The sequence below is a fragment of the Seriola aureovittata genome, chromosome 16 (assembly GCF_021018895.1).
Source record: "Seriola aureovittata isolate HTS-2021-v1 ecotype China chromosome 16, ASM2101889v1, whole genome shotgun sequence".
NCBI lineage: Eukaryota > Metazoa > Chordata > Actinopteri > Carangiformes > Carangidae > Seriola > Seriola aureovittata.
In genome coordinates this window covers 859,372-873,545 of record NC_079379.1, presented here as the reverse complement: position 1 = coordinate 873,545, position 14,174 = coordinate 859,372, and the positions used below count along the sequence as shown (strand labels likewise).

The window sequence follows — 14,174 nt, the reverse complement described above, 5'->3', positions numbered from 1 at the left end:
TATGTAAGAGATTCATCACATGACAATGGGCTGACAAGGTGCCTGTTGTGATCTAGGATTTTTTTTTTCTCCACAGAATTCCAATGTCAAAGAAGAATCCTGTTTATTAGATGCCTGACACCTGAGATCCCAAGAAAGGAGCAGAATAAACTGAGCTATTCATTACGCCTTAATGAACTGTGCAAATGTACGTGGCAGGTCAATACAGGGGGCCTATGGATAAGATACCCGCAGCCCCCTCATTCTGCACAGTCCAGGCAGCCAGAGCCTAATGAAGACTGAACTTTAATCATCAGGAGGATATGGCTGCCTCATGAGATACACACACGCACACACACACACACACAGAGCATGCATAATAACCCCAACCCCAACCTCCACATATTCTCTCACCTCACTAGATTTTCATTGTCGCCCGGTCCTTTGCAGGTTGTACACTCAGTCCTCGTGTCTTCGGCTTTGGGTTTTTTCTGCATTACAGACTGCCGTTGTCGCCGTTCCCGTGGCAGTGGTTCCTATGGAAACACAGCTGATTAGAATCGAGAGCTGTATGGGCACTTGCTGGTGGAGATGTAAACAGGAATGAAATGTTAAACTGAGGAAAGATGAAATTACACTGGAGAAATATTTCCTAAACACAAGTCATGAAAGTGACTTTAAGACTGACCTGAATTCTTCAGTCAATATCAAGACGGAAACATCTGGACTTAAATACGGATGTTGATTTAGATTTTTTTTCTGACTGATTGCCAACGCTCGTTAACCAACCATTAACAAGATTTAAAACGCATTACTTAGTATAGACAAGTGTCTGGAATCCATTAAAAAATACCACTACACCTGGGTTAAAGTGGACTAGAATGATCCGGAGTGTCTAAACAGAAAGCGAGACAGACTAGAGCATGTGTGTGAGCGCACACACACACACACACAGGGAGGAGAGAAGCCCCTCCCCACAGATCATCACACAATTTCATTGTTGCAGAAGAGATGTTCAGATGGTCCTGATTTCCAAGGAAATTCTAACTTTTTAATTAATGGATCAAAATTCTTAATAATGGTTAATGGTTAAGCTGTTAATCATGAACAACACTAGACTTAAAGCAACTATTCAGTTTTTATGTGTGTTTTAGTTTTTGTGGAGGTAAAAGTTAGTCTAATGGCTTTCTGCCACTCATTACTGTAGCTATTTCTCTGACTTTATATTAAAATTGTAATGTAAAAACACTTTTTTATAATTTCCCTACATAAAGGGTCAACATGGGTGAAAGGGGGTGAACAAAAGCAAATATGAGTGAAGGTAATTAGTAAGTAAGCATATAGTTTTCTGCAGCAGGATTGAGAGACAAACCTCAATTTTATCTTCTTTGTCTTCACAGATGGGAACTCTCTTCCTCTTCTGTCCTCTGGTTCTCTGTCAAACACAAAAAGATCACTTTTAAGCTCTGATCAAAATTATAATGCACTACAACTCCAAAGTCAAATTTTCATTTTCATTAAACCTCGCTCTGAGTGGGTCATCACCTTCTTGATATCACAGGTTCAGTAATGTAAACAATGTAAACAGTGTCCTCTGACCGTCAGCTGCTAAACTCAAGATGAGAGAAGCTGAGTTGATAAATAATAATCTAGTTGCCTTCAGTTATTACAATGTACTAACAGTTATAAGCTTTACGAGATGCAGCAAGTTCTTGATGAACAGTTTTTTTGATGGATTTTGCCTCTAGGGCAACAAACCCACCCTCTGATTCATGATGCCATAGTAACCAAACAGGAAGCTTTGCAGACATTACTTAAAAAGTAGCTATACATCCTCTGCAGGTTTTTCATGTAAAATCAATGAATACATGAATAATCAATATTTTGACTAACACTTATTCTCCTAACAAAATGGCCAGAGTTGAACATCTCAAAACAGAAGCAAACCTGAGCTGATATATGACCGTTCTCTATCCCTATAGAGATGAAATGGTTTATACCCATGCCCTGATCTGTGCCTTGTCACAGTTTCGTCACAGAGGTCTACAAAGAGTTCTCTGGACTTCACAGCTTGGTGAGTGCATGCAGTGTGAATTGTAAGACCTTATATACAGACGGACTACTTATGTAAATAACAGATTTCACGTGCGTGTAGACAGATGGACAAATTGCAAATGGCAATATTAACCACTTAAGATTAAACGCACACAAAGTGAAGGGGTCTGAATACCTTCTGAAGCCACTGTGTATATACAGTACATGCGTACGAGCACTTCATTAGGAAGATATACAGGTCGTATATCTGCTTATGGAGATTCGGGTGAACAGCCTCAGTTCATGTTCACATCAAACATCACAATGAGGACAAATGTGACTTTGACTGTGACATGATTGTTGGAGTCAGACGCTGGTTTGAGAGTTTCTCAAACTGCTGATCTCCTGGATTTTCACTCATATTCAATAACCAGAGCATTTACCGTATTCACTCAAAATCAGCAGGGAGAGGAAGAGAAACAGATGTTTATGGCTCTTTATCTCTCGTGGACTATCCCTTCCCTGTTAGGGCTGAAAGTTCTGTTTACAACCACCAAAAACAAGTGGCAGCTACGAAACTGAACTAAATGACCTGTCTGTCTATCGATCTCTTCCCCTCTGTTTAACCACAGCACAGCATCTACTCACCTAAATGACAGTCAGCTGGTTGGGGTGAGTGTGTGGTATGTGCGTGTGTGTTATATGCGGGGGAGCCAATGTGAAACTATGGCAGGGCAAATTAAATTTGACATTAATTCAATACTACAAATATAAAAGTTAATATATTAATGGGAAAACAGGCCAAATATCATTCTGACATTGGCAAAGACATGAGCCATCATTCATGACTCTGAGGGCAGATGAGATCTCTGGACCTGGTTTTTTCATTAAGGATCGCTCTGTACTTGACTCTGTTCATCTTTCCCTCAGTCCTGACCAGTCTCCCTGTCCCCCCACAGTCTGATGCAGCCTCCACCATGCTTAACCGTTGGGATGGTGTTGGGCAGGTGATGAACGGTGCCTTGTTTCCTCCAGACGTGATGTTTAGAACTGAGATCAAACAGTTCGGTCTTGGTTTCATCAAACCAGAGAATCTGGTTTCTCTCAGTCTCTGAGGCCTTTAGCCGCTTTTTTACAAACTGTAACTGAGGAGAAGCTTCATATGGACTCTCTGACATAAAGCCCAGATCAGTGGAGAGCTGCAGTGATGCTTGTCAGACTTCTTCATGTCAGAATGATGGAGACCACTGTTCTTCTCAGGAACCTTGAATGCAGCATAAATGTTTTTGAGGCTTGACACAGTCTTAGTGTCAGAGGATACAGAGGAACCTAGTGTCACAGCAAAGTGTCTGAATACGTGTCTGAATAACATCATTAATTGGTACCGAGTGTAGATTGATGAGGGAAGAATTCATTTAAAAGATTTTATCATCAGGCTGCAACATATCAACATGTGACAAAAGGGAAGGTGTTTGAAAGCTTTCTGTATGCACATCTGGAGCAGGTGTTATCCAACTTGAAGTTAAGATCATAACAATAATTGACTCATACTGCAGGAGTTGTTCCATCTTTCCAGACTTCATTGTTTGATCCTCTTTTATGTCTGTATGTATTGCTCAAATTAATAACATCAAACAAGACTCCCATTCTGCAAAGCTGCACTGTTTATCCTACATCATTTTATCATTTCATTTTATCATATTATCTCTTGTTTTCACTGCAGTGCCTCTAACTACAGTGCAGGATGTCAGAATCATCCGGTGAGCACAGGCCTAGGTTTTGGTCTATGCAGAGACACAATGGTACCAAACAAATGGTCCTTCCTCCTCATGGTTTCTTTTCTGATCTGCATTGGCAGCTGTGAGACCTTAGATAGACAGGTGTGTGTCCAATCAGCTGAGTTTACCACCGGTGGACTCCAGTCAAGGTGCAAAAACATCTCAGAGAGGATCAAGAGAAATGGAGGAACCTGAGCTCAATTTCAAGAGTCACAGCAAAATATCTCAATACTTCTGTCAATGCGAAATTTCATTTTTTTCTTTCTAATACCTAAAATTCTGTTTTTGTTTTCTGATTATTGGGTATATATCTATGATTGATGAGAGAAAATATTCATTTTAAAATATTTTAGCATCAGGCTGCAATATAACATGTATAAATATACTGTATAGTGTGTGCGTATATATACACACATATGCAGACATGACATATGATTTTTGGATTGAAAAACCCTTTGACATCACTGGTTCCCCACTTCTGAAACCAAACCTACACCTTTGGATAGTTGGACACATTCCACTCAATTAGTAAAAGGAAAAAGTTGATATTCACAAGAAATGTGATTGTACAACCAAAAGCCTGTAAAGATATTGTGGTTGAGAAGGAGCTGAACTGATGGATTCAGAGCCCTCTCTGTGTTGTAACCACTAATCTCCTAATTTCAACACATGAACACAGCCAGACTCGCAGCGTTACAATCTATCCACTTACACAGCTGGTCATGTTGTGGCAGTAAAAATGACTTCTGAACATGCCAGACCATCAATCACATTCTTCCTGTGCAAGCTAAACAGAACTGGATGGATGTCTACCAACACTTCCATCTACTACAGGTCTAAAGTGTCGCTTTTACTCACAAGAGCTTGAACAAAGCATGAAAAGAAATAAAAATCAAACATCTCCTTCTTGCTGCTAGCTAGCACGTGTTGGAGCTGCTAAGGAGGGTTTAAAAGGGATGGAAAAATCGACAACATATTTAAACAGACTGTGAAAACAATTCCATCTGTCGCCCTTGGCTCGCCACCACTTGCCAGATGGAGCACTTATCATTAAGAATGCTAACTGCAAGAATGCTGCCAGTTGGCTCCTTCAGACCTTCGCCATTTCTCCTGCAAATGCAGCACCAAACAAAAGGCCTGACATTATTTAATAATTTCTGCATTAAAGTGGTGTCTGTTAAAGTAATCTATAAGACCAGAGAGAGCAGAGAGCAGTTCAGTAGCTGGCTCAGCTGAAAGGCGCTCAGCCACACTGCACAGCTAATCTCAGGCTCTGCTCAGGTGAGGAAATTAAAACTGCAGGCAGTTTATAAGTACGACGCAAAATCAATCTTTTAATTAAGTACATCAGTGCATCTTTAACAAGCATGAATCATTTCACACAGGATTAGAGAAATTAACAGAGCATAGGAAGTGGTAGTAACTAGATATATTAACTTAATTCTCATAATTTCCAAATGATTAATGGCATATGTTCTTATGGGCAGTTTTAATGTTAGCACTGTGGTGGGTTGCGGCAACAGTAAATCATGTTCCATTAGGAGGAGCATTTTATTGCCACCTTCAGTTAGCCTCTTGAACCTTAAATTCCCACTTAAATTTTCCCTAATTCTTTTTAATGTTAGAAAATTGCTATATCACTGCCACAAATGAATACAGGGTTTTTAAGTGGATTTATTACTTTCTACTTTTACACCTATCATTTATTAACAAAATTAATTATAGTTGAAATGATTTAAATTTCTTGACAATAAAAATAATCAAAAAAAAAAACCTTTCATCAACTTTAAATAACTTTTTTTCCCCATGTTAAATATCTTGAATATCATACTGAAGATCTGTGATCTGTAACTCTCAAAAACCACAATTTGCCAAACAGGTAACTGCTGTAAACGGAATAGGTGCCACCATCTTTGTAGTGAAAGTTACCTTAAACCCTCTGAACCTATTTTTTCCTTTATTTACAGGCTTATGGCTCTGTCACTTCATGTCTTAGTTGGGCTTGAAATTTATACTATTGAGAAATTTATAGTTTTTTTTTTTTTTTTTTTTTTACACATAATTAAACAGTCATAAAGCAAAAATCTGTATTGACAGGAGACAGTGTCAGTGTGTGAATAAGAACCATATAGATTTGATGATAACGAGGTAAGATCTGGTTGTATGATTTCTAAGTGGACCTTTATCAGTGACAGGGATGGACAAGGTTGACCAGACGTCCCCATTTTCCAGGGACAATCCCCGTTTTGGCTGGCCTGTCCCCGGCTGAAGCTGTCCCCAGAAATGAAATGGAAATGTTTTTAACTGTGAATTAAAAACACAATGGAAAGAATAAAAAAACATTGGACATTTTAATGATAATGAACCACTGAACTGGAAATGTCCCCGGTTTTCATTTCAGAAATCTGCTCACCTTACCATGGACACCATGATATGGAATAGATATTGCTATCACTAGAAAATCAGCAGTATTTGTAGTGTATGATGACAAGTTGTTAGACACAAACTGCATTAACTGGGCTCCAAGAGTTAAACAAACTGACAAACCAATAAGCACAACCATTTGCAAAGGATCCAACAGCCAAAGCTGTAAAAGGAGCCTTTAATTGTTCATAAGATAAACAGATTATGATATGAAATATGAATCAGTGAACACTATGAAGTCCTTCTCTGTTGAAAGTGTTATTGCAAACAGCCTGAAAAAGTTTGAAAAATAATGATTGACTAATGGTGAGAGTGGCAGCTTTATCTGACAGGTTTATAGCAGGTTTACAGCTCTGACAGGATTCATTTATGCCACATGTTTTTTAATAGTAAGACACAAGTCCCTGTCTGCACAACAGGTCAATGTCAAACACAACTTTTAGGTGTGTAAACATGTTCCAAACAAGACTATTTTCTTATTATCATTCAAAAGATGCATTTCTGTTTAAATTTCTTTCATTTTCAGAATGATCTACTTGTGCTTGAACAAACACCCTTCACTTAATTAGTGCATTGATTAATTCATGCATGAGGAGCATCAGGGAGGGAAATAAAACCTGCTGACAGTGAGAAATGGTTAGAATTAAAACTGATTGATGATAGAGTTCCAAAAAAGCAGGTTGTGTTTCTTTTACATCTCCCACACTGAAGAACAAATGTGTGTTAATGAACTGTCCTTGAATGAAACTCAGTCTTGCTATCTTTAGCAGCGCTGCGTAAAACCTGACAGAACGTGCTACAGAGCGTTAATTTTACAGCTGCGACATTACGTACATGCTAAATAAAATTCAGCTCACAGGTTGATTTTAAGGGTTTTACTCCAGTGGGCTGTACCCACTACAGGCCATGAATAACAGCAACAAAACTCTCATCTTCATCAAGGTGGCACTGGGCCATGTTAGCCCTTTTGGCCAAATGTGTGTGTTTGTATATGTGTGTGTGTATGCATGTGTGTGCTCACACAAATACACACCCACAAACTGCCTGACACACACAGACACACACCTACAGCGCAGCCTCGGAGGCCAGCAGGAGGTCGATTAGCCAGTCCTGATAAATTGAAACATGGCTTTAGAGAAGTGCCAGCACTTGGGTGCTCTGGTAAAAGCATTAAAAATGCAAAGCAGGGCCCTTTTAGCGCCTGCCATTGCACGCCTTGCATTTGAAGATAAATGCTGCACTGAAGTGCTGCGCCTGAGTGGCTGTGGCTCCAAAAAAAATAAAAAATAAAATAACAGGAAGCTGCTTAATCCCTGAGAGCTCCAGCAGAGTCCTCAGCAAATGTCTGGACCTCGGGTTTCCAAACCTGAACAGAAAAAAACATTAACCCAGACTGCCACTGTGCTCCAACATTCTGCTATGTCCCCTCTAAGACAGGTAGAGTGCAGAGTGCAGAGTTTGGGAAGTGGCTGTGACTCCTCCTTTTCTTTGTTCATTTCTCTATTTGTGACAGAGAGTGTGGACAGGAGCTGCTTCAGTGGCACTGGCTCTACTGTGAGTATTCAGTCTGAAGAGGAGAGCTCCCTCTAGTACCAGGTGAAAGGCAGTGGGTCACACATTGACAGTGGAAAAACAAAAGAGAAGTTAAAGATAACTCCACTCCCCCCTCCCTCGCCACCAAGCTGTCAGACTTCAATCTGGAGGGTTTCTTGAGGCAGCTCGGTATCGCAAGATCAGAACATGGTTGGAAGCGGTAAGTAGGAACCAGTGAGGGTTGGAGAAAGGGCTCTGTTCCCTCTCACAACTGACACAAAATGTTATACCACAAACTGACATAGTCCACATGCTGTCGGTCTTTTATGGACAATGAAAAAACTCAGAGATGACTTTCAAAATCCCAAGAACACCTGCTTCTGTCGCTGGTCTTAATGATCTCCTCTTATAGCTTCATTGTGATTACAGAAAAGAAGAAACACTGCAGCTACACCTTCCTCTGAGAGTGAGCTGAGGCCCCAAAATAAGTTTTAAAAAAGACACAATCACTGACTGCAGGGTCTCACGTGGAGCCAATGAAACTAACAGGAGCACCAACCCGGGGTTGAGACACAAAAGATCCATTTTACCAGTCTGCACAGCAGCTAGATGTGTGTGTGTGTGTGTGTGTATGATGAAGTTGCCCCCTGCACTTGTGTGTCTGTGTCCCTAGAAAGGCAAACTGTCTGACAGTGTGAATGGAGTCAACTGCATGGCAGGTTTACCTGTGTTTAACAAAAACTGCTTATAACTGCTGTAATGGGAAATAATTAAGTTCTGATTTTATTTATTGTTTTCATGTAGTTGGTGCTAATATAGGTGATAAAACATGTTCCCTGTAGGTGGTGTAAGTGTTAGGCTGCCAGTACACTCCATCAATGCAGCCTGTCAGATGATCAAAAAGCTTGTGAGAAAGTTGGATTTTCCTGAAACCGACTATCCAACATTTGCACCAATTTCACATAGTTATTGGTCAGCTGACCAGGAATGAGCTTCTCTCTCCAGCTGACTTATTACATTATTACTGCCTTTACTTCTGCAACTCAACATTAAAACATTGTTCATGAAAATACAAAGAGAGAACTTTGTACTAAAAAGACTGTAACTTTCCACTCATATTTCCATCAGATAAAGGAAAACTTTTCTCGATTTTTGTCATCAGTGCATCAGGAAAGGATCTTTAAATGGCTTTTATAAACAGCAGGAATGATTTCAACAGGCAAATCCTGTTTCAATGTTCACATGGACACCTATGGCAAGCTGATTTAAGATTTAATTACTATACTGGATTTGTATTTCAGACATCTGTAATTCAATTCTTCCTAGTCTAAGGCAACATTTCAGACATCCACAACATCATTCTTCCTCAGACAGATGATGTCACATTTGTCATTCATGTGTATTGGGCTTCTAGTTTCAGATATCCACAGTTTCATGTTTGAAAAACACAACAGACTTCTTACTAAGAAAAACTTTTTTTCAGATTTCAGATATCCACAATCAAATTGTTACTAATTTCAGCTATCAAAAATAAAAAACAAATTCCGCATATCCATTATTTAATTTTGAATATCTAAAATACATTGCGACTAGTAAAAATGGATATCCACAACTGTATTTATGGGCAGTAAAAATGGATTATAGCTATCTGAAATGGAAGTTAATATGGATTGTGGAGTTTGAATGTTTGGTTCTGGATATCAAACATGCAGCTGTGGATATCTGAGAATGAAAGCACCATACACGTGAAAGGCAAAATGATTTAATTTGTCCTGGCAAGTATGAAGGTGTGGATATCTGAAATGTGTCTTTAGACTAGGAAGAATTGAATTATAGTTAGCTGATACATATACATATACAGTATATTCAGTGATAAGAGTGGCTGTGTCATCCTGACACACTTGAAAAATTGTAAACGTATCCTTTGACTTCTTAAGAAGTTTGGACTGGCATTTAACTGAGTCAGTGCCAAGTCCTCTTTCTCAGTCTTCTAGAGGTTTTATCTTATGGCTGTCAAATGCAGAAATCTCTTTATAAAACCAACTAAGAAACTGCATATCATCATGCAGGCATTAGTGCTTTCAGTCTGTGGGGGCCTGATGCTTTTTTTACATGACTGAGCAGGTGGTCTTTTCTCATTTTTTATGAGCCTTTAAAACTATTTGACTTCTGTAGAGGTTTAGGAGCAAAGACAACTTATCTCTAGATAAAAAAGTGTATTTGTTTCAGTTATTTCCCACCAGGTTGATTCCTTCCTACTCTTGTCTCTTGTCTTTCATCAAATGAAATGTTGTATCACTTCAAAGTTCTATTTTTTCATTCTAGTTTTAAATTGTTTTTTTTCAATTTGAGTGGATGCATCCTGTCTCTGTTCTACCAAGAGTGAATCCACATGTGTTTGTGTTCATCCACTGGATTCTATATTCAGTGGATCTGCTTCCTGTAACGAAACCTTTAGTTACAAATGCTGTTTTTGTGCTCAGGGAAACACACTATCACCTTGTGCAACTTTGAGATAACCTTAAGAAGAGCTTGACACTAATGAGAATTGAAGTTAATTATTTGTAATCAATACAGATCAATTAGCCAACAGTTACACTCTAATTGTGTGGAGGATGAGGTGGGCATACAAAACTTTTCATTCTTTTTAGTTGTAAAAAAAATTTCTACTGAACAGTGTGAATACACACCGTGCCTCTCACTTGATGTTTCTTGGGCTCTGGCGACATCTCCTGTGGGATGAATTTGATTGGTCCTTTGATCTGCCTCCTGGACCTCTTGGTGCCGTCAGGTAGTGTCTCCATGGCGATATCCGCCTCATCGCTGCTGGCCTGGTCGCACTCGGAGCATTGCCTGAGGAGAAGAAAGAGAGCTCCTCTCACCAAACTGCATTGATTTTATTATCACAGGCGCAAATCCTTAGTCTGTACTGTAAAAAAAAAAAAGAGACAGACTTTCACAGCTTGTTCTGATCAAGAAGGCTGAGTGAAAAAAACAAACTCAATATGTTTCACTTCTTTCTGACAGAATTGTTTTTGTAAATTCTAAATGTTGTTGATTATTAGCCAATACTATCCTTAGATAGTGTTTGTCCTTAAAAGGGCACAGAGTCATCTACTGCATTATTGGTCACCTATCTGAATTTTGGACAGAGCCAGGCAAGCTGTTTTTGTGCTAAGTTTGGCTAGCAACATCCTGACTCCAGGTCTGTATGTAACGCAGAGAAATAAAATTGATATCAATCATCTTATCTCACTTGCATGCATACATACAGGCCTATTTCCCAAAATATTAAACTATTCTATACCTCAAGGTGTTTTTTTCAACATTGTGTAAATCAATAAGCCTGATGAAGAAGTATGGAAGTCAATGTCTGATTCTTTTGTTTTTCTTCGATTCTTATTAGACTGCATTCTAAGGCTACCTTATGTCTAAGTCCTAAGGTCATGGGGCATGTTGTCCTGTATTAAATCAATACGGGATGCAATTTGTCCCATATTTTCATTCAAGTTATGTCCTCAAAGTGCTTTGAATACTGTAATGTCAAGTAAAACCAAACCAGTTGTAGCCTACAAGTGGATTGGAGAAGTTTATCAATTAGCAATAGACTGACAAGCTCTATGTGCTGTGAAAAAATGCAGAAGACAGCGGTACAGTGCTCCGGTGGTTTACCTGGTAGAACGCATGTCATTAAAGCTTAATCCAAATTGCAGTGGTGTGGGTTCGAGTCTGACCCATGGCACTTAGCTGCATGTCATCCTCTCTCCCTGCCTTTCTTCTCTAATACTAATTATAAATCATCATTAGTCTACATTTTTTGTTACCCTTGATATTTCTGTCATTTTGGGTTATAAGCACATAAAAGAATGTGTATTGGCATTTTAAATTTTCAAAAAAATCTTAATCAGTAATATTAGTAATATGTTGCCACAAAAGGCAAAGAACAAGAATAAAGCTGACTATCTCCCAGTTGAGGAGGATGATGAGTGAAATGATATCAGCAAGGCTAGCTCAACAGGTAATGTTAGCACTGCCCTCCAGTCAGAGGGAGCATTGGCTGAAACGACCCAAACCTTGGATTTTATTCAAGAACTGGACACAGTTCAGTTCAGTCCTGAATGTAATGTGTGAGGCTGAGGACACAGTTAACTCAAATAAAAAAAAAAAAACACTAAAGAGCTAGTTAAACAAGTGGCTCTCCTTGCACACAAACGTGACAAGCTCAAAAAACACTTTTGGAGATCCAACTTAGCCAACTGGTTAACTTCCGAAAAAAAGTGGAAAAGACAGATGCAATCACTTTCCTAGTGAAATGGCTACCTTAAGTAGTAGGCACTGCAACCTTTCCTACACTGACCGTCATCGAGAGAACACACAAGCTCCCTGGTAAGGCTCAATCAAACTGTACACCCCCCACCATCCCCCACCATCCCCCAAGAGTCCTCATTATGGAGTTTTTGAACTTGCAAGATAAAGTCAGAATAATGTGAGCAGCCACTGCCAAAGGCTGTACAGTGAGCAAGAGGTCAGGTTTCCCCCAGACTTATTGGCAGAGCTACATTGGCAGAGGAGGCATTTCAACAGGGTATAACAACAACTGGGAACCCTGAACATTAGCCTTGGAATAGTGTACCCAGCAAAGCCTCATTTGACAATTGATGGACAAAAATTTGTGAGCTTGAATCCCCAGCAGATGCTGAGAAGTTTATTGAGGGACACACCTGGAAATATGAAGACTACCGCTGCTACACAATGCAAGATATGAGACAGTTTGGACTGTTAACTAGTGAACATACATGCAAAGGGTAATATTTACACCTCTTTATTTGAAAGGCTGTCCTGTTCAGGATGACAGCTAAGGGACTTGGATATGGATATCCATACAACGGCATAAGGTGACTCCCACAACGAAGCAGCAGGTGTATTTGTGGAATAGAGCTGATAATATGCTGTACAGTCTGGTCCAATTACTTCAAATAAGAAAGTAAAATTCACCTCTTGGTATGTAAGGGGGATGATTAAAATGATAAAGTTATAACAGGTTATTACTAGGATTAGCAGCTTGAGTCTTTATGACTTTTATCTAAGAGATTCATTAATTTAGAGAAACTTCTGATGGTACAAATCAGGAACGGAAGGCATCATGTTTTTCTTCTCACTCTAGAGGGGTCATGGCTTCAATCCACAAGACTGTGCCATTCCAAGTGCATAATACTCCGATACAGCTGGTAGGTATTTGGTTGGAATCAAACCACCGAACTTCTGATTAGTGAACGACCCGCTCTACCTCCAGAAGTATACTTTGAATGAACATTTCAGCCACAAGGTGAACAGAAAAAGGGTTAGGGATAGAGATAAACATCCTCAGTCCCTGGAATTGTTTCACCATTTGGACAAGACGATACACAGCCCTATCAAATAACTGGCATCAAGTCAAATTACACCTAGGAATTGCACTGCCCTTAAATTTAGCTTCTTTCCTCTCTGTTTGTTTGTTTTGTCTCTGTACATGCACAATTGTGTAATTAGTTATGGCTCTGCACCCTCACACCTTTAGGATTCAAATGGTTTAATTTTCACCCAATAAAGCAAAAGAGCTCCATGCTCATTATCAAGTGCGATGGGTTTTTTTTCACCTTGCCTCACCTCAATATGGTGTCCAGTTTTATTCTAATTTCAAATCAATTACTCCACTCAGACAGACTGTACCATACACCCACAAACACATCCTGAAATGTAACACCAGATACACCTCCACATTTCTTCAGTTTACAAGAGAAAGAGAAAAGGCTTTGTCCTTTTTCACCACAAGATCTCCTCTCTAAGTAAGGAACTACAGTAGTCAAGAGTCGAGACTGTGACATTTCCACCATCTCCCCATCCACCATGTGATAATCCTGCTGCCACCAACCAGCCTCAAATGTCACCAATAATACGAATAAACAAATTCTGCTCATATGAATGAATATGAAGAATGAATATGAAAAGCAATTCCTGTTCATATTCACACAATGAATCTCTGTTGCTAAAACAGATCAGAGATTCTGAGCAGCAAGTTACCCACAGAATCACTTCCTCTTTAGCGATTTTGCCTAGAAAATAAAAGTGCGAGAAAGTTATGGTTTCTTTTGCAGCAATGCTTTATTTCAAGCTATCGTGAGCTTTTATTCTAAACATTCTGAAAGGAAGTTCCAAAGGTTGTGTAGCTTGCTTGACAAACCTCTGACGGAGTGGACATATGATGTGTAATATGACAAAAATAACACAAGTTCAGTCCAACCTATAATATATGACTGTGGGGGGGACAAGCTTACTTTGGCATATAATCTACTTTTCAGATGAATCATACAGATCGCATCATTAAAGTTAAGTTTCTAAATTTAGATATTTAATTTTAAATGTTCAATCACCAGACCATGTTAACTG

At 39.2% G+C, this 14,174-nt stretch overlaps 1 protein-coding gene across 3 annotated transcripts in view; it reads right to left on the bottom strand.

Annotated features, from left to right (window-relative positions):
• phf14 (PHD finger protein 14) overlaps positions 1-14,174 on the bottom strand; it is a 143,526-nt gene that overhangs the window by 50,467 nt on the left and 78,885 nt on the right. For 2 of the 3 annotated variants that reach the window (XM_056398743.1, XM_056398745.1), the window contains exons 14-16: positions 10,439-10,601; positions 1,352-1,414; positions 394-515 (exon numbers count right to left, since the gene is read on the bottom strand). In XM_056398743.1, coding sequence (XP_056254718.1) covers positions 394-515; positions 1,352-1,414; positions 10,439-10,601 — 348 coding nt within the window. The remainder of the gene's footprint in view (positions 1-393; positions 516-1,351; positions 1,415-10,438; positions 10,602-14,174) is intronic. The other variant, XM_056398744.1, reaches the window with a different exon arrangement.